We start from the raw sequence: 24,440 nt of genomic DNA on the forward strand, positions 1-24,440 counted from the left end.
TGGTTAAGATGAAACATATAAGAGACGGTAACTTTTATTGTCTTTTGATAAGATATGTACTTAACAGAAAATCCTTTAGTAATTTACGGAATCTCAGATAATCTTCTAAGCACCTTAATTGCTTGGGTAGAGAATTCCAAAGTTTGGTACTCTGATATGTGAAACCTGAAACAAAGACTGATTTGTAAGTAAGACCTTTGCAGTTTAGATAATGGAGCGTGAGGTATTCTCTGGATGTTTTTACTGTATTATGTGAAAGTAAATCAATTAGTTGTTGTATGTAGGAGAGTGATAAACCATATAAGCTGTGGTAATATCTGTAGGAGCCCTAGTCGGACAGTAGAAATATAGAGGAATCGAGTCAAAGGTTTGGTGTACTGACTCCACAGCCCCGGTTACTATACGTAATCAGCACTGCCACAAGACAGCTGTGCTGAAAACACATATTAAGTTGGTGCCAGCACTTAAGATTTCTTTTACTAAACTGTGGTAAAAAGTGGCCTTACTTGCACAGGGTTTTCCCACGCGCTAAGGCCATTTTTACCACAGCAGTAAAAACGGCCTATTTTCTGCATTAATGACCACGCACTGTTGCTATTAACATGCAGTCGTTTACAAAAAAAAAAAAATTAGTGCGTGTACACTTACTCCCACCCATTTTGTAGCCAGTAAAGGTTCACCCACTATTCTTGAGCTAACCAGTTAGTGTGCAGTAGTGTTGCTGTATTGATTATGGCAGGGCTGCCCCCCTCAAAATAGTTTTTAAAAATTTTATAGCATGTGTTTAGTGCATGCACATTTGGCTCTTACCACAGGACGCCCGGAAGCGTTCCACAGTATGCCATTTTAAACTGCGTTAGACATGAGTTAGCGCAGCTTAGCAAAAGGGCCCCTTACAGTGACCATGATGGTTGAATACTGATCTGCTAATGCTTTATTGTTACCTGGCTTAAGCAGTCTTCTGACTGGAAAGTTCAAATTGATTAAAGTCAAAAATCATCTCAGATCAGTGCATCTTATCCACTAGAGAAAGTTACATCCTAGCACATAAGGTGGAGCCACTATTTCAACATGTTTTAGATACAGACATGCAAATGTACCTTCACCCAATGTGTCGAGCTCCCCAAATCTTTTAAAAGAAAGGTGTGAGCTATTTCAAGATATTAATAAAAGTAGTCCTTCAGCAAAATTAACATATATTGACTGTGGAACCAAGTACAGACTACAGCAATACCCATGGAACAAAATAGAATTCCAGTGCAGAAATCCCATAGACATTTACAAGTGGTGAGGGATACTAACAGTACCACCCAAAAGAGACACCTCAGTGTGGATCATGTCTGGTGATCTTCAGGTAGTGACATGGCAGTGACCAAAAAGGGAGATTAAGATGCAGAGCAAAAAGCATAACCAGCAGAGCTCACCTAAATGGAAGTCTTATTCTGGAGAGCGTACCTCTGAAAGGATACAGGCAGCCTGGAGGTGGTTCAGAGAAGGGCGACCAAAAAGGTATGAAGTCTACACAAAAAAGCCATACGAGACTAGACTTGAGAACAAATTCACATACGTCCTAGAGCAGGGGTGGAAAACCAAGGTCCTCAACCCAGTCAGATTTTCAAGATTTCCACAATGAATATGCTTGATAGATTTGCATGTGATGCAGTGCCTGCACTTACTGGTTTAGTGTATCCCAGGGACTGGGTTAAGAACCTTTGGTCTAATAGTACCTATCCCATATTCATTGGGTGGCAAAAACAGGGTCAGGAAGTTGAAGCACTGCTAACATCACCCATCATGCCCTCAAGAGCCAAAGCAAGGGCCGGGGTGATAAAACACAATCTAGCAGTACAAGAGGTCTGGGGTAGCCAGGTTGGTATCAGCAGGTTACAATTCCTTAGAAACCAGCTGGGCTAGTGCCAGCAGATTAACGGTGATCAAGTACTATGCAGCAAGGCCATGGGGACCTAAGCAAGTTGAATTTTCAGGAAACTCCTCCTCCAGTTTTCTTATCTATTTAGATTGCTACTAAGTTTGGTGGGCGAGTACAGGGAGATGATGGTGATAAGACTGTATTAAGCAGGTGATCTTATACAATCATTGTAATATACTAGAGGTCCTGTTTACTAATGTGCACTAACATTTTTCATGCGTGATAAAAATTATCACATGATAACCATGTAGATGCCCATAGGAATATTACTGGCATCTATCTACATGGTTAGTGAACGGTAGTGCTTAGCGCATGCTAAAACGCTAGCACACCTCTAGCATGGCTTAGTAAACAGGGCCCTAGTAGTCTTACTACTACTACTATTTATAATTTTTATAGCGCTACAAGGAGAAAACAGGTGCATATGGAGCTAGGTTTGTGCAGTAAGCTAAGGATCTAGGAACTTGAAATCTTGGGAAACAGCCAAGTGAGTAACGGTGGCTATCAAGGCAGACGCATACCTCCAGCCTTGCATTCCCCTGTCCCCCCACCCCACCACTTAACTTTCAGGCTGCTTGGCTCCTCCTTGAGATTATAATAATTAAATCCAATAACAATGATCACCCTAATATCAGCTCTCCCAGAACAATCCTGTTAAACATTATTGGAAATTATGCAGAAAATAAAGATTAATCTTTAAAAGCAGGAGCAGCAGAACACTTTTTTTTGGTTGTAGGGGCCAAAGAAACCAATCTTTGGCCCCACCCCCAAGCTTTCTAGCTGCCGATAGTATGGGGCCTGGCCCACCCTACTCCATCGCCTTAAGATGTGATATACACACACAGGAGCAATTTCCAGAAACCATTTAACAGGATAAATGAGCCATCTGAAAAATGCCCACCATCCCTTCAGGTTAAAGGACGCACTGATAGTTCTTTGGGTTTGGGTGGCTGTCAGAATCTATTGTTTCCTCTGACTCCAGCTGCTCTTTTGCTCATTTCCTTCTCTGACATCTCCCCACCCTGAAGCAGCCGCCAGACGAACTCCTAGACTACACTACCTAATGGTGAAAACCAGCAGAGATGACTATTTAAAACATTACATAGTTCTGTGACTCTGGTCAATGGACGGTTAAGTAACTTGCCCAAAGTCACAAGGAGCTGCAGTGGGAAAATAAATAAATGAACATACCTTTAATCGCATGATTAATTGCAATTACATTTTTGATTGACATGCAGCCTTATTATATATACATACATTTTTTTGAACATGATCAATTAAAGTTCCTTTTGGATGCCAAGAAGTTGGGGCTACCAGAAACATTCCAGGATTAGTGGTTCATACTATAGTTGTGGGATATAAGATATCGCCAAGTTCTCCCTCCATTTTCTTTCATTCTGAGTGGATTCTCTCTCTGATTTCTTAAGAAATTTTGGATTATGTCATCATGTTTATTTCTTTTGCCTTGTGATGTTTTCTTCTTTTTAAATTGCTACTGTGCCTTTCTTGCCCAAGCTTAAGCTTGTATATTTGTTTCTCAAAACTGAGAAAAATAAAGGTTTGAAAAATCAGATCCAGTCATGCTGAGGGTAACATGTGAGTTGCTCACCAGCATCTCCTTGCCACGACCCTAAATATTCTGAAGTACATTCAGATGCTGGACTGTTGACAGACCCTATCAGAGATCACACAGAAAAGCTCATCCTGACAGCAAGGCAAACTGAAGTACTAAATTTATTCTCTAGCTTCTGCCCCCTTCACCACTCCATCCTTCAGGATTGTAAATATGTCCACAGCATTTCCCATTACTGGGTTTACCATCTGCTCCAATGTGCAGAGCAACTACTGACCAAGCACTGGAGTGTGTCAGAAATCCGGTATTAGGGCTTGAATTTTAAGAATGATCACTACAAGTGATGCAAGGTTTGAGAAACCATCACCTGACTTCCTATTTGCACAGATCCTCACTTACTGGCAAGCTGGCTGGTCACACAGCAACCAGGAATAGAGAACAGGACTTCACTTAGGCAGTGAGTGCATCCCAAGCCACAGAAGCAGCATTAACCACCACAAAAAAACAGCCCATGCAGTGTGAGAAAGGCACCGATGTTGAGAATAACTTTACAAAGCATTTTCCACCATGTGAAGCAAGATTTTACCATGGAAAATGGCTATTAGAAAATTGCACAAATGTATACATGCATACCTGTGCTGACGAGAGTGCACACACTTACACAGACCACACACTGGCATTCCTGGGGGCCTGATTTGGGTGCAGCAGGGCTAAGGATACAAAGTACATGCTTACTTTATAAATACATATGTATGGGCGGTGTCAAGATGGCAACATCTTGATTGCGACTACTCCAGTGTCTCCTCAATTCTTCTTTAACAATTTACCTAATGCCTCCGAAAAAGAAGAGGGACGGCGGTTGTCTGCAACCGTACAGTCTCGATTTCTTCCTCATCTCAGCTGACGTTGGAAGCTTTTGTGATGCGGCAAACCCGAGCAAACTGGGAGCTAGTTTCTCCTGCTGCGGTTCTTCAGGGGGAAGTTTGAGCTGCCTGGGAGATGATAATCTTCTCAGCCCCCAATCTCAGACTTTAGTCGCAAATAGTCCTAAGAGGCAGTTGCTTGGAGCAGAGGGGAAAAAGCCAGCGCTGGAAGTTTGTGATCAAGTTTGGGCGAGACCGGCTGCACTTACAGAGCAAGAGAGTGGCTCTGGGAGTGTTACGTTGCTTTGGCCTTAGAGGAAACCTGACCCATAACTGAAGGGGCCCAAGTGGCTCCAAAAACATCTTCTATCTAGTGGACATCAGTGGACTCTTTTGCCTCCCTGCAAAGATCAACAGTCATCACCTTGGATTCTGTGTGAAATGTGTTGGTAAGACTTGATTTTTCTGTTGCTGCTTGCTGTACTGACTTATAAAACACTTGAAGAATAAAACTCAGGCAACTGAGCAACAGTGAGAGAGACAGAAGGGGAAAATTGATTCACTGGAAAGAAAGGTGGAAAGTATGAAGTCAGTCAATAATACTTTGATTAAGGATAAGACTTTATCAAATAGAAGGACTGAGGTTTTGGAAAATTACACTAGGTGCCTTAACCTTAGGATTTTCCTAAAGTCCAAGATATGACACCATTAGATCTTTTTATAAATACATAGGTATGCAAAAAATACAGCAAACAGTTGCACCTGCCTCAGAGAAGGTATGTGTGAAAGCATTCACATGTTATCGGGATTACTGCAGAAACCTATTTTATAAAAGACAAAAACACATGCGCAAATGTTGCCTTTATAAAAACATTATCCAAAAATTGTTTACAGAGTTGAATATTTTGATACCAGTTTAGAGGATAACTGGGCCTCCTTGATGCTCTTGACTGAGTGTCTTGTGGGTCCAAAGAATTGACTATGAAAAAATTAGAATGTTCCAAAGCAGAACAGTCACTTGAATATTATACCTAGGAAAAATGGAACAGATCTATTTTGTTTTCGAAACTGGGGCCATGATTAAAAAAAAAAAAGACGGCGACGGCTGGGGGCATTCGTACTGTACTACCAGAGGTGAAATTCCTGGACCAATGCAAAATGAAGGAAAACAACAGCATTTGCCAAGAACATGTTCGTTAATCAAGAATGAAAGATAGAGGTCGAAGACAATCAGATACCATCGTAGTTCAGATTATAAACGATGATGACTAGCAATCTGACAGCGTTATTACCATTTATCCTTTGAACTAGTATCAAAATGACGTTTTTTTTGGATGATATATTTTTGGTATCGACTGCTACACAGCTGAATTAAATGCATTTTTAATTTGGCTCAACATTTTGGGGCCTGATTTGAAATTTACGATGCAATGTCACACTCAAAATAGGCTTTATAAAATAGGCATGAAGAGACTATAGGGACACAGGCCCACCAAGAGATGAAGATTCCTTTTGTCAGCGATGCAGCTGTGGGATGGCGGGGGGAGGGGAATTTTTAAATATCTTGTATTATGCGGGATTGGTTTAGTATCTGAATGTATTGGATATGTTCTAAACTGTTACGTGAATGGTTTTCTCCTGTACTCTTTTGATTCTATGAAAAACATTTGAAGATTTTTTTTTTTAATGGCATGAAGTAGGCATTTTTCAATTTATTTTTTTAAGATACCCTGTTATTAAAATTACCCTTCACATATCAAAATTCAAGCCCCTGCTCTAAACGCTTACACTTAAAGGACTGCAGCCAAAGGAGAGAGCACACACCCAAGCCCTCAAACCCAGAGGAGAATCAAAATTCATTCCCAACTCATCCTAAGTATCAGCTTTCCGCCCTAATCTTGCATTGCCTCAGTAGCTATGGAAAAGTCACTGAATACTGAAGTTTTCCCATAATGCTCTTTATAACAAACGAGGGGGGGGGGGGTTGAACAGTGGAGTGACGCAGGGATCAGTACTGGGACCAGTGCTATTTAACATATTTATAAATGATATGGAAATTGGAACAATGAGCGAGGTGATTAAATTTGCAGATGACACAAAACTATTCAAGTTGTTAAAACACATGCAGACTGTGAAATATTGAAGGAAGACCTTAGGAAATTGGAAGACTGGGAATACAAATGGCAGATGAAATTTAATATGGACAAATGCAAAGTGATGCACATTGGAAAGAATAATCTGAATTATAGATACCTGATGCTAGGGTCCACACCCAAGAACAAGATCTAGGTGTCATTGTAGATAGTTGTAGATAATACACTGAAATCTTCTGCTCAATGTGTGGCAGCGGCAGCCAAAAAAGCACACGGGATGCTAGGAATTATTAGGAAAGGGATAGTGAATAAGACTGAAAATACTATAATGCCTCTGTATCACTCCATAGTGCGACCACACCTTGAGTATTGTGTTCAGTTCTGGTCGCTGTATCTCCAAAAAGATATAGCGGAAATAGAAAAGGTTCAAAGAAGAGCAACCAAAATGATAAAGGGGATGGAACTCCTCATTTGAGGAAAGGCTAAAGAAGCTAGGGTTCTTCAGGTTGGAAAAGAGACAAATTAAGGAAAATATGATTGAGGTCTACAAAATCCTGAGTGGTGTAGAAGTGAATTAATTTTATTCTTGTTTCAAAAGTATAAAGACTAGGGGACACTTGAGAAAGTTACATGGAAATATGTTTAAAACAAATAGGAGGAAATATTTTTTCACTCAACAAATAGTTAAGCTCTGGAACTCTTTGGCGGAGGATATAGTAACAGTGGTTAGCGTTATCTGGGTTTAAAAAAGGTTTAGACAAGTTCCCAGAGGAAAAGTCCATAGTCTGCAATTGAGACAGACATGGGGAAGCAACTGCTTGCCCTGGGATTGATAGCATTAATCCTGCTACTATTTGGGTTTCTGCCGAATACTTGTGGCCTGAGTCGGCCACTGCTGGAAGCAGGATATTGGGACAGATGGACCACTGGTCTGACCCAGTATGGTTACTCTTATGTTCTTATGTCCTAACAATAAGTTGTAAAAAAATAAATAAAAACAATAGTTCTGGTCTTTTCCAGCTGGTGGAACTCTGGTTTGGTTCCTGAGCTATGTGATCCTTGCAAGTCTATTATACTACTAGAACTCGCAGTGCTACTCCAAAAGGCTTTTTCACTATCACATGTAGCAAGGCTGCTGCCAGATTTTGGACCACTTCTGTAGAACATTAGCTCATGGCTACGGAGATGCAGAGAGGTGTCATTAATGCAGGAGAAACCCCCAGTCTTATCAACAGTACTTCAAAGGTAATCAAGGACCAGGGGTGTTTCCTTGATGAAGACGGTGGTGCATGCAGGGCTGTAATTAGCTATGCACGGCCTCACAGGGCACAGGGGAAGCTGGGTTGCCAAAATTATGTCCTGTCCATTGGCGTCCCTTGTCGGTGCAGCACAAGTGGACGGGGCTTGAGCACAAGGGACATGTAGCACAGGACATGTTTCTGGCATACAATGCAAAAATGAATGAGGGATTTCTTTTGTGGAGATGAAGGTGAGCAGCAACTGCTAATTACAGGTACACAGACTACAGGGAGTTCAAGCTCAGGGTTTCTCTATATAACAAAAATCTCCAGTCTCTGATGTACTTAAGTCTGTGTAGAACATACAATTCACTCATGGTACATACTATCCCCCCCCCAAAAAAAAAACCCTTCAATAGTCCAAAGCATGACATGTCTCCTGTGACTGAACAACATAACAGAGCTACATATCCCTAGCAGTGCAGGCATGGGATGTAATCCAGTATTTGGATTTCTAAAAAGAAAACTGACAAAAACTATTTTGGCCTTTCCCTAATATCACCACTAGAGGGCGAGCTAATAGCTAAACATGGTGCTTTGGCTCTTCAGCCTACAGCACAATAACTTGTCCACAATTTTCACCACCAAGCACTGTGACTCAGCTGCATCTGACTGGCCAAGGATGGCCTAAATTTCAGTTCAAGAGAAAGGATTAAAAAAAAAGAAAAGAAAACTTTACATGAAAGGTATTCAGGGAGTGAGGGCTCAAACCTACTTTGGGAGAAAGGGCCTACAGTCCTTTTGTTGAAGGCATGTTCTAGGATATGAGCGCTCAGTACTTACATAGAACGCCTGTTCTCGGAGGGAGGGAGTGTCAGGTGGGCTCTGGTTGTACGTAGATAGTCTCTTGTTCACGCTTGAAGATTTGTTGACAGTGCTGGCGGCAGAAGGCTGGTCATCTTTATCAAATGGACTGCAAGAGAAAAAGCTAAATTTAACAACAGATTATAGTGGGGGAAAGGCAATTAGATTTGACTATGTCACACACAGACCTGTAATTCTGCTTTTGAGGAAATCCAGACCTGACCTGGAATTCCATAAATTCAACAGAGATAATTCAGGACTGAAATCAGCCTGCCTGTGAAAAAAAGGGCCAAATGGCAACTCCAGTGCTGTTAAATGTGTATATTTTTGATACTGTTTCACAGTAGTTCTATTATTAGGTTTCAATTTACTGTTTTCAAGTTCACCTCATTTATTCTATTTATATTTATGTTTATACTTGATTATTTTACTATTGTTATGCTGTTAACAAAACTATAAGATTTATATTAAACTGTACCTGCTGTAAACTGCCTTGGATGAATCTCTTCATAAAGGCGGTCAATAAAGCCCAATAAATAAACTCTAGAGCAGGTGAGAAACACAGGATGCTCCTCTGTCACACTAGACTGGTCTGAGTTCAGTAGGTCTAGTTCCTTGCAAGTCACTTGACATTACCAGACCTCTCTACTTGTTGCAGAGACACTGCAGGCAGCAGCTTCTTAAATGCCAGAAATAAACAGCTCTCACATCGATCCAAAGCGCTCTGCTTTTACGTGCTCTTTATTAAAACTGCTGTAATAAAATCAGAGCAGTATCCATCACAATTTTGTGTCCCTATGATACTTCAGAAAGCATCATGCAGCAGCATTGGCTGTGGCACTCACTCTGCCACCTTTGTAACTGCAGAGTACAGCATAGGATGGGAGATTATCTCATGCTAAGTTTGTGCCTCCTGTGCAGTTCAATCTATTCACTTGTCTCAAAGCTCCAGTGCATCACACCTCTGCCAATTCCTACCTCTGGGACAAGCAACTGACTGCTGTATCAGCAAGACAGCCCTTCCTACAGGTACACCCCAAATCCTGCAGTGCAAACGCAGCTCGATCAGTACTTACTTCCAGTTCACCTCCAGGCTCAGTTTGATGGTCCCCAAGTCATTGATATCCACAGCAACCACCTGAGGCAAAGCAGCAAACAGGTCCTTGGTCTCACAGGAGACACTGCCCACCACCACATGGTTGGCCAGGCTCTTCAGCTCCGTTACCTGCAGGGAGGCAGAAGCAGGACAGCAAGAAAGAATTCAGAGCTCAGCAAAGCAAATGGACTACCAGCAATGCTCTTCAAGTTTGAAGGTTCAGTCCTGCAACTGACTCGCTCTCTAGGACCTTTAGCAAATCTCTTCACATTTGAGCATTTCAGTTTCTAGAACTGTAATTGGAATAACAGCACCATCGTTCATATCTGGTTCTCAATGTCTCACCCTAAACAAGTCTGGCTTTCAGGTTACATCAATGCAAACAAATTAATTTGGTTCACAGACCAAAAGTAAGCAAAGTGGAGCAATGAACATTCACTATGGATATCCTGAAACACAGACTTGCTTAAGGTTTTTGAACATTAGGTTAAAAGAACCATTCATGGCCTTAAGGCATGCAATTTTTTCATGAAGTGAGACATGACGTGAGTGCCCTGCTGTTCTTCTTGAATGAAGAACTTCTACAACTTCTGAAAGGCGGTATCTCAAATAGAAGCCAGCAAAGCAGCTGTTATGTCAGTTCATCTCATATTTTATCTGTTTCACATCAAGTGTGCTTACCACACTTTTGTTTTCAGATGATTGCTTGTCCTATTTGAAAGGTTACAAGAGAAGAACACTCATCTTGATCCAGGTAAACTTCCCCGACACCAAGGACACATCAGTACAGCACACATTAAAGGAGCAACTGTATAAGGAGGTGCCTAACTGAGAAGTCCATAACAGTGCTTATTTTATACAAGATAACATAGGTGCTTATGTGCCTTTGGCTCCCAGAACCAGTCCCAGCAGCACACAAATGCCAGGCACAAATATACACGTGCTCTAGAAAAGATGAAGAGATATGCCACTGAGGTCATTTATTTTTTTTCCACTTGAAATCTGTATTAAATTCCAGGATAACAAATAGATGGAACACACCTTAGCATATAACATATCAAAAATAAGTTGCCCAATAGATCACTGTAAGCCAGGTGTTCAAGCGAATATAACAAGTGATAAGTAATACCCACTGCCTCCCACCCCCGGCCCACCCTCCCTTCCTTCACAACTTCTTGCTGTATACAAATCACACTGAACTGAGCCAAGAGAAGAGAAAAAAGGAAAAGGATATAAGGGTATACAGCCTAAAGAAAAATGTTTTATTGTGTTGACATTGTAATGTAGTGTTTGAATATTTTTACTGCTGTAGCTGTCTTAAGTTTGAGTTGTTCTTGCTGTATATTGCCTTGAGTGAATTCCTTCAAAAATGCAGTAAATAAATCCTAAGAAAGAAAGAAAAATAAAGAAAAGAAAAAGCCTTACACTGTATGCTGTTAGCTGTGTAGAAGGCCCCAACATTTCTTATGAGCATGCAGCTTGTCTGCCCTAATGGCAGTTAAGTTTCTCCATCAAAAGCACAAAGCTTTTTGCTTCTATAGATGAATGCTTTCCACGTTTCCATTCAGAGGCTATGAGGCTCCCAGCAGCAATAAAACAATTTGCCAGAATCTTCTGGTGCCACAGGGTAATTTTATGAAGGTTTTCCATGTACAAAGGCTTTTTTCATACACATGGAAAGCCCTTTTATAAATTTATTTATTTAGATTTCACTCACACCTTTTTCAGTAGTAGCTCAAGGAGAGTTACATTCAGGTACACTGGATATTTCTCTGTCCCAGGAGGGCTTACAATCTAAGTCTGTACCTCAGGTAATGGAGGGTTAAGTGACTTGCCCAAGATCACAAGGAGGAGGAGCTGATGCGCAGAAGTGTTTCGCAGTAAGCTCAGCTCTTCTGCACATGCACCAGGCAAACCCAAGAGTGAAGCACACATTAGCCTTTAAATATACGTCTTTTCAATTTTTTTTTTCTTTTTTTTTTTTTTTTTTACTTGGAAGGCTTATATTTAAGCACAGAAAACGGGTGTCAATGTGTGCTTTCACTTTTGGGTTTGCTCTGACTCGCACACATTCGTCTCTCACTACCAGCGCTTAGGAACTTGACCAGGCTTCCTTCTGCTTCCAAATTAAATAAAAACTAGCAAATTTTGAAGAATGAAGAGAGGATTTCTCACAATTCTAACACCCTTATGCCTGCTCCAAGCTGGCGTAAGGTTTTCGGCAGTAAGGGCAGCTTTGTTTTGTAGGTTGTTCTCTGAGCATTGGGAGGGAATAGGAAATGACCTCATTAACATCCGTTTGACTACATTTGCATGCTATTTGCGTTAATCCTTGGCATGCATATCGCCTCCTACACTAAAGCCCTCTGAGCATTTTGCAGTCATTAACGCTGGTGCAGGTCCGGCACTAGTCACCTCTAGCTTTAGCATTACCATTAGACTGTGAGCCCATTAGAGACAGAGAAAGTACCTTACTCTAGACACCCTGTTATTTTATTGTTTATTTGGATTTTATAAAATTACCCTCTACAATGGCAATTAAAAAAGGAGCATCTCCAATGCCATGCAGTGAGAGCTTATTCTATAATAGTATCTAGGCACCCAGATATGGTTCTAAAATACTAGCGTAACCCAGTATTGGCGCACCTTACATATACATGTGCACAGTTACACCAGCCATAGACCTAGCATATCTGTGAGCACCTGTGTTGCTGTATTCTGTAAACTGTATATAACTGGGAGTCCCACCCACACTCCACTCACATGCATGCCCCCCCTCTTTCAATAGTGCACTATGGGTGTCTTTTACTAAGGCACGCTAATGCTTTTAGTGCGCGCTAACATTTAGGGCATGCTAAACATTAGAGACAATATGGATATCTCTAACATTTAAAGCGCCCTAAATACACTAGTGCACCTTAGTATATGAGGCCATATATCACTTAAGCATGCCCCTATTGAATAATGCTTAGGGTGCTTAGGCATCTTAGTGTCGATTTTCTCTGCAAGTACCCATAAGCGCCTAGTTATAGAATTTCCCTATATGTGTGCACCTGCATATTTTATAAAACTACATGGCCATCTCTGGGAAAAGGTGACTAAAGTAGCGGATCCAAAATGTTGCGAATGTCAGACTGCTTATGGAATCAGACCACTACCATGCAGATGACCCAAAACAATGAAAGTGTCAATGGTACAGAAATAACATTAATAATGATTTTCATCAAACTTGACACTGGCTGAGTTTTGGCAAAATGGCCTGCATCAGGAGGAGTTTTATTTCTCTCCACAAACTATAGCCCCAGGAATGCCTACACGCAAATCATTTCAAATCAGGCTGTCTTTCCATGTGCCCTGTTTTTAAATGTGCATTTGTCACAATTTCACACAACATTTCTGCATGTAAAACTGATTTTAAATGGAAAAAAAAGCTTTATAAAGTTATAGCTTCTATTCTATCCGGCAGCACATGACCACATATAGGGAGGCAAAAGGATTGCTCTCTATCTCCACCTGCTGGTAGATGGACACAACCCACCAGTCTATGGATTGATCAGCTTGATGATATGGAAAAAGGTTTTACCTTTATAGAAAGGAACTCTGTGATGAGAGGCAGGAATACCATCTCCTCGCTGTCCCACACCTGTTTGCTATTCACCTCTATGCGACCTTTCAGTTTCCAGCGCTGACGGCCATATTTCATGAAAATCTTTTGGGGGTGGACAAGTTGGGGTAAGGTAAATGAAAAAGCAGAAGAGATACATCATTAATGCCAGATACCTCAGTCCCAGATCCTGGAGACTAAAACAATTTCCCCCTCCCCCTTCTTGATGGCCATCATCCCCTATACATTAAAATCTGCATATGATTTTGCTATCAGAATGTCAGCTGGAGAAAACATGGCCACATTTGGTGATTTTGTAAAAACAAATTTTCCATTGACAAGGAGGATTGAGCCAGGCTTACAAGTGACAGTCATCATGTGATATTGCTGGGACAGAACTGCTCTCCAGTACTCAAAACTTTCATGTAAAGCTCCAAGCATATGCAGCCTACCTACAGCAGTCTCCCCCACTCTTCAATTTTTTTCCAGGAAGCAAAACAAGTACTCCTAGGTTTCTTTGACACCGTTTTCACCACATTTAACATTTTCACATAAATGATAGAAAAATCCAGAACCTTGCATCCAAACCAAAGTTTCAGCGTGCTTGTCTGACATTGCTGTCTGGATGTCTCAACGCCACCTGAAATAAAACATGACCAAAACCGAGCTTCTCATTTTTCCCCCCAAACCCAACTCCCCACATTTTCTATTTCTGTTGATGGCTCTCTCATTCTCCCTGTCTCCTCAGCTCGAAACCTTGGGGTCATCTTTGACTCTTCTCTCTCCTTCTCTGCTCATATCCAGCAGATCGCCAAGACCTGTCGTTTCTTTCTTTACAACATCCGTAAAATAAGTACATAAGTACATAAGTAGTGCCATACTGGGAAAGACCAAAGGTCCATCTAGCCCAGCATCCTGTCACCGACAGTGGCCAATCCAGGTCAAGGGCACCTGGCACGCTCCCCAAACGTAAAAACATTCCAGACAAGTTATACCTAAAAATGCGGAATTTTTCCAAGTCCATTTAATAGCGGTCTATGGACTTGTCCTTTAGGAATCTATCTAACCCCTTTTTAAACTCCGTCAAGCTAACCGCCCGTACCACGTTCTCCGGCAATGAATTCCAGAGTCTAATTACACGTTGGGTGAAGAAAAATTTTCTCCGATTCGTTTTAAATTTACCACACTGTAGCTTCAACTCATGCCCTCTAGTCCTAGTATTTTTGGATAGCGTGAACAGTCGCTTCACATCCACCCGATCCATTCCACTCATTATTTTATACACTTCTATCATATCTCCCCTCAGCCGTCTCTTCTCCAAGCTGAAAAGCCCTAGCCTTCTCAGCCTCTCTTCATAGGAAAGTCGTCCCATCCCCACTATCATTTTCGTCGCCCTTCGCTGTACCTTTTCCAATTCTACTATATCTTTTTTGAGATACGGAGACCAGTACTGAACACAATACTCCAGGTGCGGTCGCACCATGGAGCGATACAACGGCATTATAACATCCGCACACCTGGACTCCATACCCTTCCTAATAACACCCAACATTCTATTCGCTTTCCTAGCCGCAGCAGCACACTGAGCAGAAGGTTTCAGCGTATCATCGACGACGACACCCAAATCCGCCCCTTTGTTTCCGAGCACTCTACCAAAACCCTCATCCACACCCTTGTCACCTCTCGTTTAGACTACTGCAATCTGCTTCTTGCTGGCCTCCCACTTAGTCACCTCTCCCCTCTCCAGTCGGTTCAAAACTCTGCTGCCCGTCTCGTCTTCTGCCAGGGTCGCTTTACCCATACTACCCCTCTCCTCAAGTCGCTTCACTGGCTCCCTATCCGTTTTCGCATCCTGTTCAAACTTCTTCTACTAACCTATAAATGTACTCATTCTGCTGCTCCCCAGTATCTCTCCACACTCGTCCTTCCCTACACCCATTCCCGTGCACTCCGCTCCATGGATAAATCCTTCTTATCCGTTCCCTTCTCCACTACTGCCAACTCCAGACTTCACGCCTTCTGTCTCGCTGCACCCTACGCCTGGAATAAACTTCCTGAGCCCCTACGTCTTGCCCCATCCTTGGCCACCTTTAAATCTAGACTGAAAGCCCACCTCTTTAACATTGCTTTTGACTCGTAACCACTTGTAACCACTTGCCTCCACCTACCCTCCTCTCTTCCTTCCTGTACACATTAATTGATTTTGATTTGCTTACTTTATTTTTGTCTATTAGATCGTAAGCTCTTTGAGCAGGGACTGTCTTTCTTCTATGTTTGTGCAGCGCTGCGTATGCCTTGTAGCGCTATAGAAATGCTAAATAGTAGTAGTAGTTCAGTGGAGACCATCCACTCAAAGCACATTCATCTGCATAATGCCCTACTCATAATATACTGGTATTGGTTACAGTAGCAGATGAGTCCTCATCAACATCTTTCCAGATCCATAAGCACACTCATTCCTTTCTTCAGAAGGTATCCATAGATAAGACTTAAGAGTCATCATACTCCTCGTCTTATTCCTATGCAGAGACCATCCTCTTCAGATCCTATTGTTTCCTTAATATCTTGTTCAAGATCCGGTTCATTCCCTTCCTCCATCCTCTCCAGATTCACTTCCGACTAACATGGAGAGCCTACTAAATTCTAGCTACCTTCTACAGAATGGGAAGAGAAAAGATCTACATGACTTCACTACCACCTTCTGAAGTCACCACCACAAAGGAACGAGTCCTCATACAAGGACATTTCATACTCAAAGTTAGTAAAATATCCCCCTTCAGCAGAACATGGTGTCCACATCAGACATCTTTAGTCTCTTAAGTATATAGGAGGCCACAGTCGTTGTTCAATACATGGTATGCTTAAGGACCAACAATTCCACATGCAGCAAAATCCACTCTGTACAGCTCGCCTCTAAACAGTTGGATAAGATTCATCTCCAGGTTTCAATAAAGTCCAGTTATCTTACTCTTTAGCTGATATAGAAGCAGCAAGTAGAAACCCAAAAATTCTAGAAATTTTTCGAACACTCTTCATGAAAAAGCTGCTAGACTGATCAACCAACTTCAAGAAGAAAACATTCCAAGGTATCACTGTTCTCAAAATGTGTTCCCAATAAAACAGTTAACAGTCCAACATTCATGGAAGAGATTCAATCTCACAGTTTCCAACTGTTTAATACAGATAAGTAATAAAAAATTAACTTACTGCATTGAAGATCATTGAAACAAGAGTGGCAAGTACAGCGTCTGAATTATTTCTTCTGATAACTGCACGACTTCCAAGGGAGTGAATGCAGGTAGATACTGAACTGATGAACATCAAATTGTTGAATGTAGAGCTGGTGGAAAGACAATAGGCTTGTGGAGATGGCGAGGGGAAGAGGAAGCTGAGCCAAGATGGAGATTTTCTCACTAAGATCAGGGCCGCAAAATTCCTGAGAACCCAGCATCCAAGGGGGGCCTGCCTGGCGCTGGCATGGCTCTCCTGCTCCTGTGCACCGCAGAGCAGAGTTATCATGCTATCGCATTAACTCTGCTCTGCCGGCCAAAAACCCTTCTTCCTGTCGCGTCCCGCCTCTTGAGTGAAGTACTTCCTGTTTGGACACAGCAGGAAGAAAAACCTGTGCAGCAAAGCGGAGCAGGAAAAAAGAGAAGTAAGCAGGCCTGGAGAGGGAGTCGGGCCCGGGAGTGTTTGCCCCAGGTCCAGCTTTGTCTCTCAGTGGCCCTGACTAGGGGTTGGGATGGAGAGGCCTACTCACAGAGGTACAGGCTCTGGAATTGACCAATAGGGTCAAAGGTTACACCTGGCTGAGGTATGACCTGGATTGGCCACTGTCAGAGACAGGGTGCTGGGCTAGATGGACCTTTGGTCTGTCCCAGTGTGGCGATGCTTATGTCTATGTCCTATGAGCAAAAGAAAGAGTCCCATGCAACATTTAACCTACAAGTGTAAAGTTTATAGGGCCAATCAAAAAGTATTTTACATTAGCTGTAGGCTGTCAAAAACCAAGCTGAAGGTATACATGCATACACATAGATGTAGGGCAGAAAACAAGGAGCTATGCAAGAGTAGCTGCTCACCAGCTTTATATAGTACAATACGTGCACACTATCTTTCACAAGGTGCAAGTTTTCTTACCAGCACTTTCTGCACACGCTAAAGAGCAACTAGCTGGGACCGATGAACATGGTGCACATCTGATCAGGACTACTTATAACTCCTTTGAAACCTCAGCTAAAATCTCTGCTTCCAACAATTATGGTATGATATCTAGCATGACTGCATACTCCAGTCTTGTAAGGACAACCACTCCAAGTTAGCAGATGCTCCTTGTACTGAAGTCTCGCTCTTCAGAGAGAAAGTGAAAAATGGACATGCTGAAGAGTGGGACAATGATTTTTAATCATCTCCCAGCAGTTCAACCCACCATATCAACCACCTCTGCTAGGTGCACTTTTTCTATCCAGTACAGACAGGGTTATTTCCACAAGAGATCCGATTACCAATCAAAGTAGAGTAGCCCCAAAGGTTAGGCAAAGAGACGCCTCAACCTAACAGCCTTCTTTTTGACTATACTACTCAAACCCAGTCTCTTCAAAACATTCATCCTGCCATATCTGTGAGGGCCAGGGTTAAGTTTTTCTATCAGCTTTGCAGAATATCACCACAGATTCATGGGTCCTTTCCATTATTTGGTATGGGTATTGCCTGAGATTTACCAGTTGTCCCCAGACCAAAACTCCTAGTTACTTATGTTACAAAGGGAGGTTTATCTACTTCTCCAAGCCAATGCCAAAGAGGGAGAATCAAGTATTTCTACTCAAGATACTTTCTCATTCTGAAAGATCAGGGGTTTGCGTTCTACACTCACTCAATCTAAGGGATCTCAACCAATATCCACTCGAAGAGAAATTCCAAAACGATCTGTATTCTTTCTCTACTCAGAAAAGACTAGATGTGTACCCTGGATTTCAAGGATGCATATACACTTATTCCAATCCATCCTTTTCAGAAAAAGTACCTTAGCTTTTCCCTTCCATCTAATCATTTCTAGTACAGTGTCCTCCCTTTCAGACTTTCCTTTTAGCACTCAGGATGTTTTTCAACTGCCTTGTATCAGTGGTGCACCTTCACAAAACAAGGCCTTCTAGTGTTTCCATACCTGGATGACTGGCTTCTAATAACTCATTCAGAGTCAAAGCCCTTAAAATTCTTCTAAAGAAAATAATCCAACTTTTACAGTCTCTAGGATTTCTTAACTTTCAGAAGTCTATACTTTGTCAAGCCAACATAATTTCTTTTATTTATTTATTTATTTTATTTGTAGCATTTGTATCCCACATTTTCCCACCATTTTGCAGGCTCAATGTGGCTTACATTTGCCGTAATGGCGGTTGCCATTTCTGGGTAACAGAATCATAAATGGTATTGCGTTAAGGTGCATACATACATGGAACATAATATATATGGAACAGATCATGGTATATATATATACCATGTGTATACATGCATGGTAAAGAAGAGTACATTATGGTATTGATTGAAGGTTCCTGAGTAATAAATTGGATTGTAATATACATTAGGACTATAGAGAGATCCTATTTGACATAGGTTTAAAGTGGTAGTGCTTGATCATTAATAGCAGAGTGTTTAATCAGTCTTGCGATAAAAGTTCGGTTTTGTATAGGTCATGTTTAATGTTATTATTTAGTATTTAAGATGAGTGTTTATGGTATGCCTTCTTGAAAAGATCTGTTTTATAGGACTTGTCTTGGGTTCTACACAAGCCAGTGCTTCTCTTCTAGAAGACAAGATCCAAGTACTCATGGTCCTATGTTCAAGCTAAACTCTAAAAACCCAACAAAGGAAAACAGCACACTAAAATATCCAAAACAAGAATCCCCCCAAAAATGGACTCACTCAATACTGTAATACAAATTGCACACCTTTCCACCTCCATCCATATTCCAGTGTTAAGTGAAGTGAATAAGATGTGCTGATCCTCAGATTCTTAGTAACACAGGCATATGCCCATAAAGGAGTATAATTCAAAGCAGCTGACTTCAACCGCTGCACCTCCATAAACAAACATCAAAGGGTCTTACACGTCTTAATGTGCTTTGCGCAAACAGCTAAATAAAGGAATCACAATGACAGTTTCAATTCTCTAAAAGATGTCCCCACAAATTTCTGCTTGTGAAGCATTAAGAAGAAACTTGAACTCCACAGTATACAAAAAAACAATGTAAATGGAAGATCACTTATTTGGGAGGGACACACGAAATGCTGTCCTGAGGGCAGTCTTCAAGTCAAGCTCTGTCCTTCTGAACTGAAAACTCTTACATCTGGCTCCATAGGCTGTTCTAATGACTAAGATAAAGGACAGTACGGACCATCTAGTCTGCTTGGTAAGGTGGCTAGAGTTGTACCTGTTGCTCCATGCAGGTTACGCTCCTAAAGCTTAGGGCTGCTAAGCTTAGGAATCACCCACTTGTATGCCTAACTCAGTCCTGCTGATGGAAGAAGCAATGTTACTCACCTGTAGCAGATGTTTTCCCGCAGACAGCAAGAATGATAGGGCGCACAATCCCACCCACCTCTCCAAGAGGTGCCTTGTTTTTTTGTGTTTTGGAACTAACTGAAAAGTGGATGAGACCCCTGCGCACAGGAAGGGCTGTGCATGACAGAACTTCGCACTAAAAGTTCTGGAGTCTGGGAGAGCAGCTGTCTCAGCGCTGTCAGATCAGACCACCCACTCCTGTGCCTTATCCATCTACAGAAAATACTCATTGCAGGTGAGCAATGTTGCTTTCCTTTTCCCTGGTGCAACTACTACTTCTTTGGAGTTTTAAAGGGTAGATCTTACTTGGACAGATTTCTATAAAGGGGCACCTATATTTAGGTGCCAAGGTGGAGCCTATCTGGATCCTATACTATAAAGGAAAGTAGGTGCCTACTTTCCTCTACAGAATACTAGCTTAGCAGTGCAAATATGCAAACCACCTACACAAATCACAGAGCTCATGTAAACGTTCATAACTGCACTCTGCCCACATGTACCCCCACCTTCAAACTATGTGCCATCACATTTAGGTGCCATTTTACAGAATAGTGCATAGCCAGAATACTGGCATTTAGCATACATGTGTGCACACATACAAGTGTAAATGCTGGCATTCTGGTCATTTACACGCATTCTTGGTGCCTAAATATTGGTGCCCTCTTTACCCACAGCGCTATCGCAGGAAGATGGAACATTTTAATGAAAATCAGAATATTGGGGAATAGCCATGTTTTTGGTAGCATTTTCCAAGCCAGGGTACTTGCAATCTTTCTCCTATCTCATGCCAGGTTCAGCAATCCACACACACACCCCCAGCAAATGCCTGACTCCACCAGTGTCCGGTGTCTTATAAACGCTTACCTCATACTGGTCACCAGCACAAAGCCTGGCAAAGCCAGCAAGTCCTGAAAGAGACAGAAGCACAGTCATTACATGTCAGAGGCAAAAGATGTCTGTGTTAGAGAGACTGGAGAATATGAGTCATTACATCATAAGAGTATGTCTGCTTTTAAAGGGGGAAGTCATGGCTTTACCTTACTGGTTTGGTAAAAGCTTTCTTAAATTGCATTAATACCTGTAACCAACAAAGAACCCAAGGCACATTCTACAGATTACAGCTAAAGGTAGACAGTGCAGTCATCAGATGCCCTAACTTAGCTGTTTTCAGGGTATTCACACTGAACATGCATAAGATGCTTTTACAGGAATTATCTCCATTATATGCAGATACATCTCATACAGACAATTCATGCAAATATCCTGAAAACCCTTTGGCTTGCAGTACCCAAAGGTTAGAGTTGTCTACCCTTGGGGTTAACAGCTTAGAATTACAAATCAAGAAAACTTCTGAGGCAGAAGTCTAAATTCAGTACTGCCACTAATTCTGTGTGCACACTCCTGGCCAACCAGTACTGAGTAAAACAGACGTGGTTAAATTTTCACAAGGTTTATCTAGTTAACTACAGCAGAAATTAGCACAGCTAACTAATAAACCTGCCCCAGGACCACTTCAAGAGTGGCCCTTCTATGAATGACTGGCTAAATTTGTAGACCCTATGGATTCAAGAGAATAAATTAGCTGTTTAGCAGGGTGAAATTATCAAAAGTAGAGGTTTTAACAGACTAACTGGCCAAGTTTAACCCTGTGATCCTAGTAGCATTAATAACAGACTTACTGTATTGTCAAGTCTATAAGTTGATGGCAGTTTTAGGACTAAAAATGGCCAAAATGTTATGATTGTATAAATTGAGCCTAGGTCCCACATTGCTCATTCTCTCTCCCTCCCCTCCACCTACAGGCACAACACTGCCCCCTCTCTCCCTCTTTTCCAGCATCTCCCCTGCCTTTCCCAACCCCCCCCCCCCCTCCCATAGCCCACAGCTTCACAGATTTCAACAGAGTCAGAACAGACAAAACCAGAATGAAACTGCTAAATCATCAGATTTCAGTATGTGAAGATTTATCCCTCACTGATAAACTTTCTCTCTCCCTCTAAACTTTGGCAAGTTCAAGAAAGCAAAACGTATTTTCACAAATCACAAACCCTTCCTATCAAAGGAGAATGTTTATTCAGGAATCAGCACTTCTCAGCACCCACACTCCTGTTTTATTTTTTTAATTAAAAAAAAAAGGCAATCGTAATTTCACTCACCAACTCTTTCAACACCGGCTCAGCTAAAATTCCTGTTTGAACCCACTGCATGATACATCAGCTTTTAGCAGTCTCTAGGTCACTTGATAATTATGCACACTTCCCTGCAGACATGCCCTCATTTCAGTGTACATGCTTGGAACAAACAACCAGCCAAAATATTTACAGATTTTAAACAATCACTACTATTTATTTTTATAACTTACCAGTATTACTTGCACACCGCCCTCACACCTGTTCTCTAATTTGAATACTGTTCAAGCTCACCCAGTATTTGAAGTTCTTCCCACACCAGGGAACTTTCAAGCAACTTCAACACAGCCAGAGTCTGTTCACTATACTTGTATGAAGCTAGCAGCAAGTGTGCTATGGGACCGATGAGAATGAACAGAAGAACAGGAACCCTTGAGTCTCACAGACAAACTAGGTTCCGGAATGTGTCCATATCTTCCCTTGGACACATTCCGGAACCTAGTACAATCCACTGTACTCACACACGCTGATTACTGCAACAGTGTTTTTTTAGGTTGTAAGTCCCTAATATTGAAAAAGCTCCAGACTTCCCAAAACACGGCAGCCAGACTTATTTTTGGCAAGTCAAGATTCGATAGCCCAACACCTCTTTGAAAGAAGCTTCACTGGCTCCCCATCAGAGAAAGAATTAATTTTAAAGTCCACACAATGATTTACAAGATATTACACGGAGAAGCCCCCACCTAAATGAATCACCTTATTGACCTCCCAACCAGGAACAGCTTGACGTCTTCCTGCACTTACCTTAATCTGCACCTCCCCAGCTACAAAGGTATCAAGTACAAATTCTTCTACACATCCAATTTTTCCTTTTCAGGTAGCCAGCTTTGGAATGCTTTACCAAGATCCATCCGTACAATCAACGGCCTTTTGCCCTTCAGAAAAGCACTGAAGACCCATCTCTTCAAGATAGCCTACCCTAACGATTCAACCTAACCAAAGCCTGACCACATGATTCTTACCAACAATTGTTATACATTGACCATGTTTCTCCATTATCCTTATTGCTATCCCATACCCATTACTCGCCATCTTCCTACGCCTACCTCCTTACACTCATTTCCTTCTGCACCCAATTCTCCTATGTTCAATTTACTTATCCGTTAACCCCATTAATATTGTGTTTACTACAAATTGCATATTCTTTTTTACGACTTTGTAATTGACACTCAAGGATGAAAGGGAGGAATATGTCAAAGTTGATAAAGATAAAGCGGGCTTGCTTAAGAAATATTTCTATTCTGTGTTCGCAGATGAAGGACCATGAGTGTCTGCCCCGCCCTCGCATCAAACGTGATGACGTCGAGGGCGGAGCACTGACACTCAACGAATCAAGGAAGCCCATTGGTTAATCTCTGTTTCCACTCCACAACGCACCCGTCATTCACATACTCCAAAAAACTCCAAGACAAAAAACTTCAGACAGCCCAAAATACGGCAGCCAGACTAATATTCGGCAAACCAAAATATGAGAGCGTGAAACCCCTGCGGGAAAAACTACACTGGCTCCCACTAAAGGAACACATCACATTCAAACTTTGCACCCTAGTCCACAAAATCATCCATGGTAACGTCCCAGCCTACATGTCAGACCTGATAGATCTACCACCCAGGAATGCAAAAAGATCCTCTCGCACATTCCTTAATCTTCATCCTCCCAAGTGCAAGGGTCTGAAATACAAATCAATGCATGCATCTACCTTTTCCTATACGAGCACGCAGCTCTGGAACGCGTTGCCACGTAACCTGAAAACGGTCTATGAACTGACCAATTTCCGCAAACTATTGAAAACCTCTCTCTTCGACAAGATATATCACAAAGATCAACATGTGTAACGGTATAATCTAACGTGTAACTGTACAATCTTTAAAACTTCCAGACTGTCTTATAAAGTCTTACAATATCTTTCTGCTTTGACACTTTCATGTATTTCTCCACCATGTAACACAAAACCCTCTGTAAACCAAATGTATCTTCACTGCTATTTCCAGTATCCATGACGAATTGTAAGCCACATTGAGCCTGCAAAGAGGTGGGATAATGTGGGATACAAATGCCATAAATAAATAAATAAATAAATACACTCAAAACCAAACAAAATATCGCCACTGCACCCCGTCCCCCCCGCCCACAGTCCCCCTTCACCCACTCTCCCGCAGCCGCTCGCTCACCGTTCCGCCGCACCCCCTCTCCTCTCCGACTCTGGCCATGCAGCAGGACGATTACTAGACACGAGTGGAAGTGACCCAATCAACTACAATGTAAGCAAGGAAGCCCATTGGTTAATCTCTGTTTCCACTCCCCAACACAGCCGTCATTCCCATACACTCAAAACCAAGCACACCTAGGAGCTGCTAATCCACATTGTCGTTTTTTTTTTTTCTTCTTCCATCTGAAACACGTCTAAAGCTGTTTCTACTGGATAAA

At 41.8% G+C, this 24,440-nt stretch overlaps 1 protein-coding gene across 1 annotated transcript in view; it reads right to left on the reverse strand.

Annotated features, from left to right (window-relative positions):
* RIPOR1 (RHO family interacting cell polarization regulator 1) overlaps positions 1 to 24,440 on the reverse strand; it is a 203,455-nt gene that overhangs the window by 69,714 nt on the left and 109,301 nt on the right. The window contains 4 exon segments of the mRNA XM_030203645.1: positions 8,541 to 8,670; positions 9,638 to 9,786; positions 13,241 to 13,366; positions 20,688 to 20,731. Of these exon segments, the coding sequence (XP_030059505.1) occupies positions 8,541 to 8,670; positions 9,638 to 9,786; positions 13,241 to 13,366; positions 20,688 to 20,731 (449 nt within the window).

This window comes from Microcaecilia unicolor, chromosome 5 (genome assembly GCF_901765095.1).
Source record: "Microcaecilia unicolor chromosome 5, aMicUni1.1, whole genome shotgun sequence".
NCBI classification, from domain to species: domain Eukaryota; kingdom Metazoa; phylum Chordata; class Amphibia; order Gymnophiona; family Siphonopidae; genus Microcaecilia; species Microcaecilia unicolor.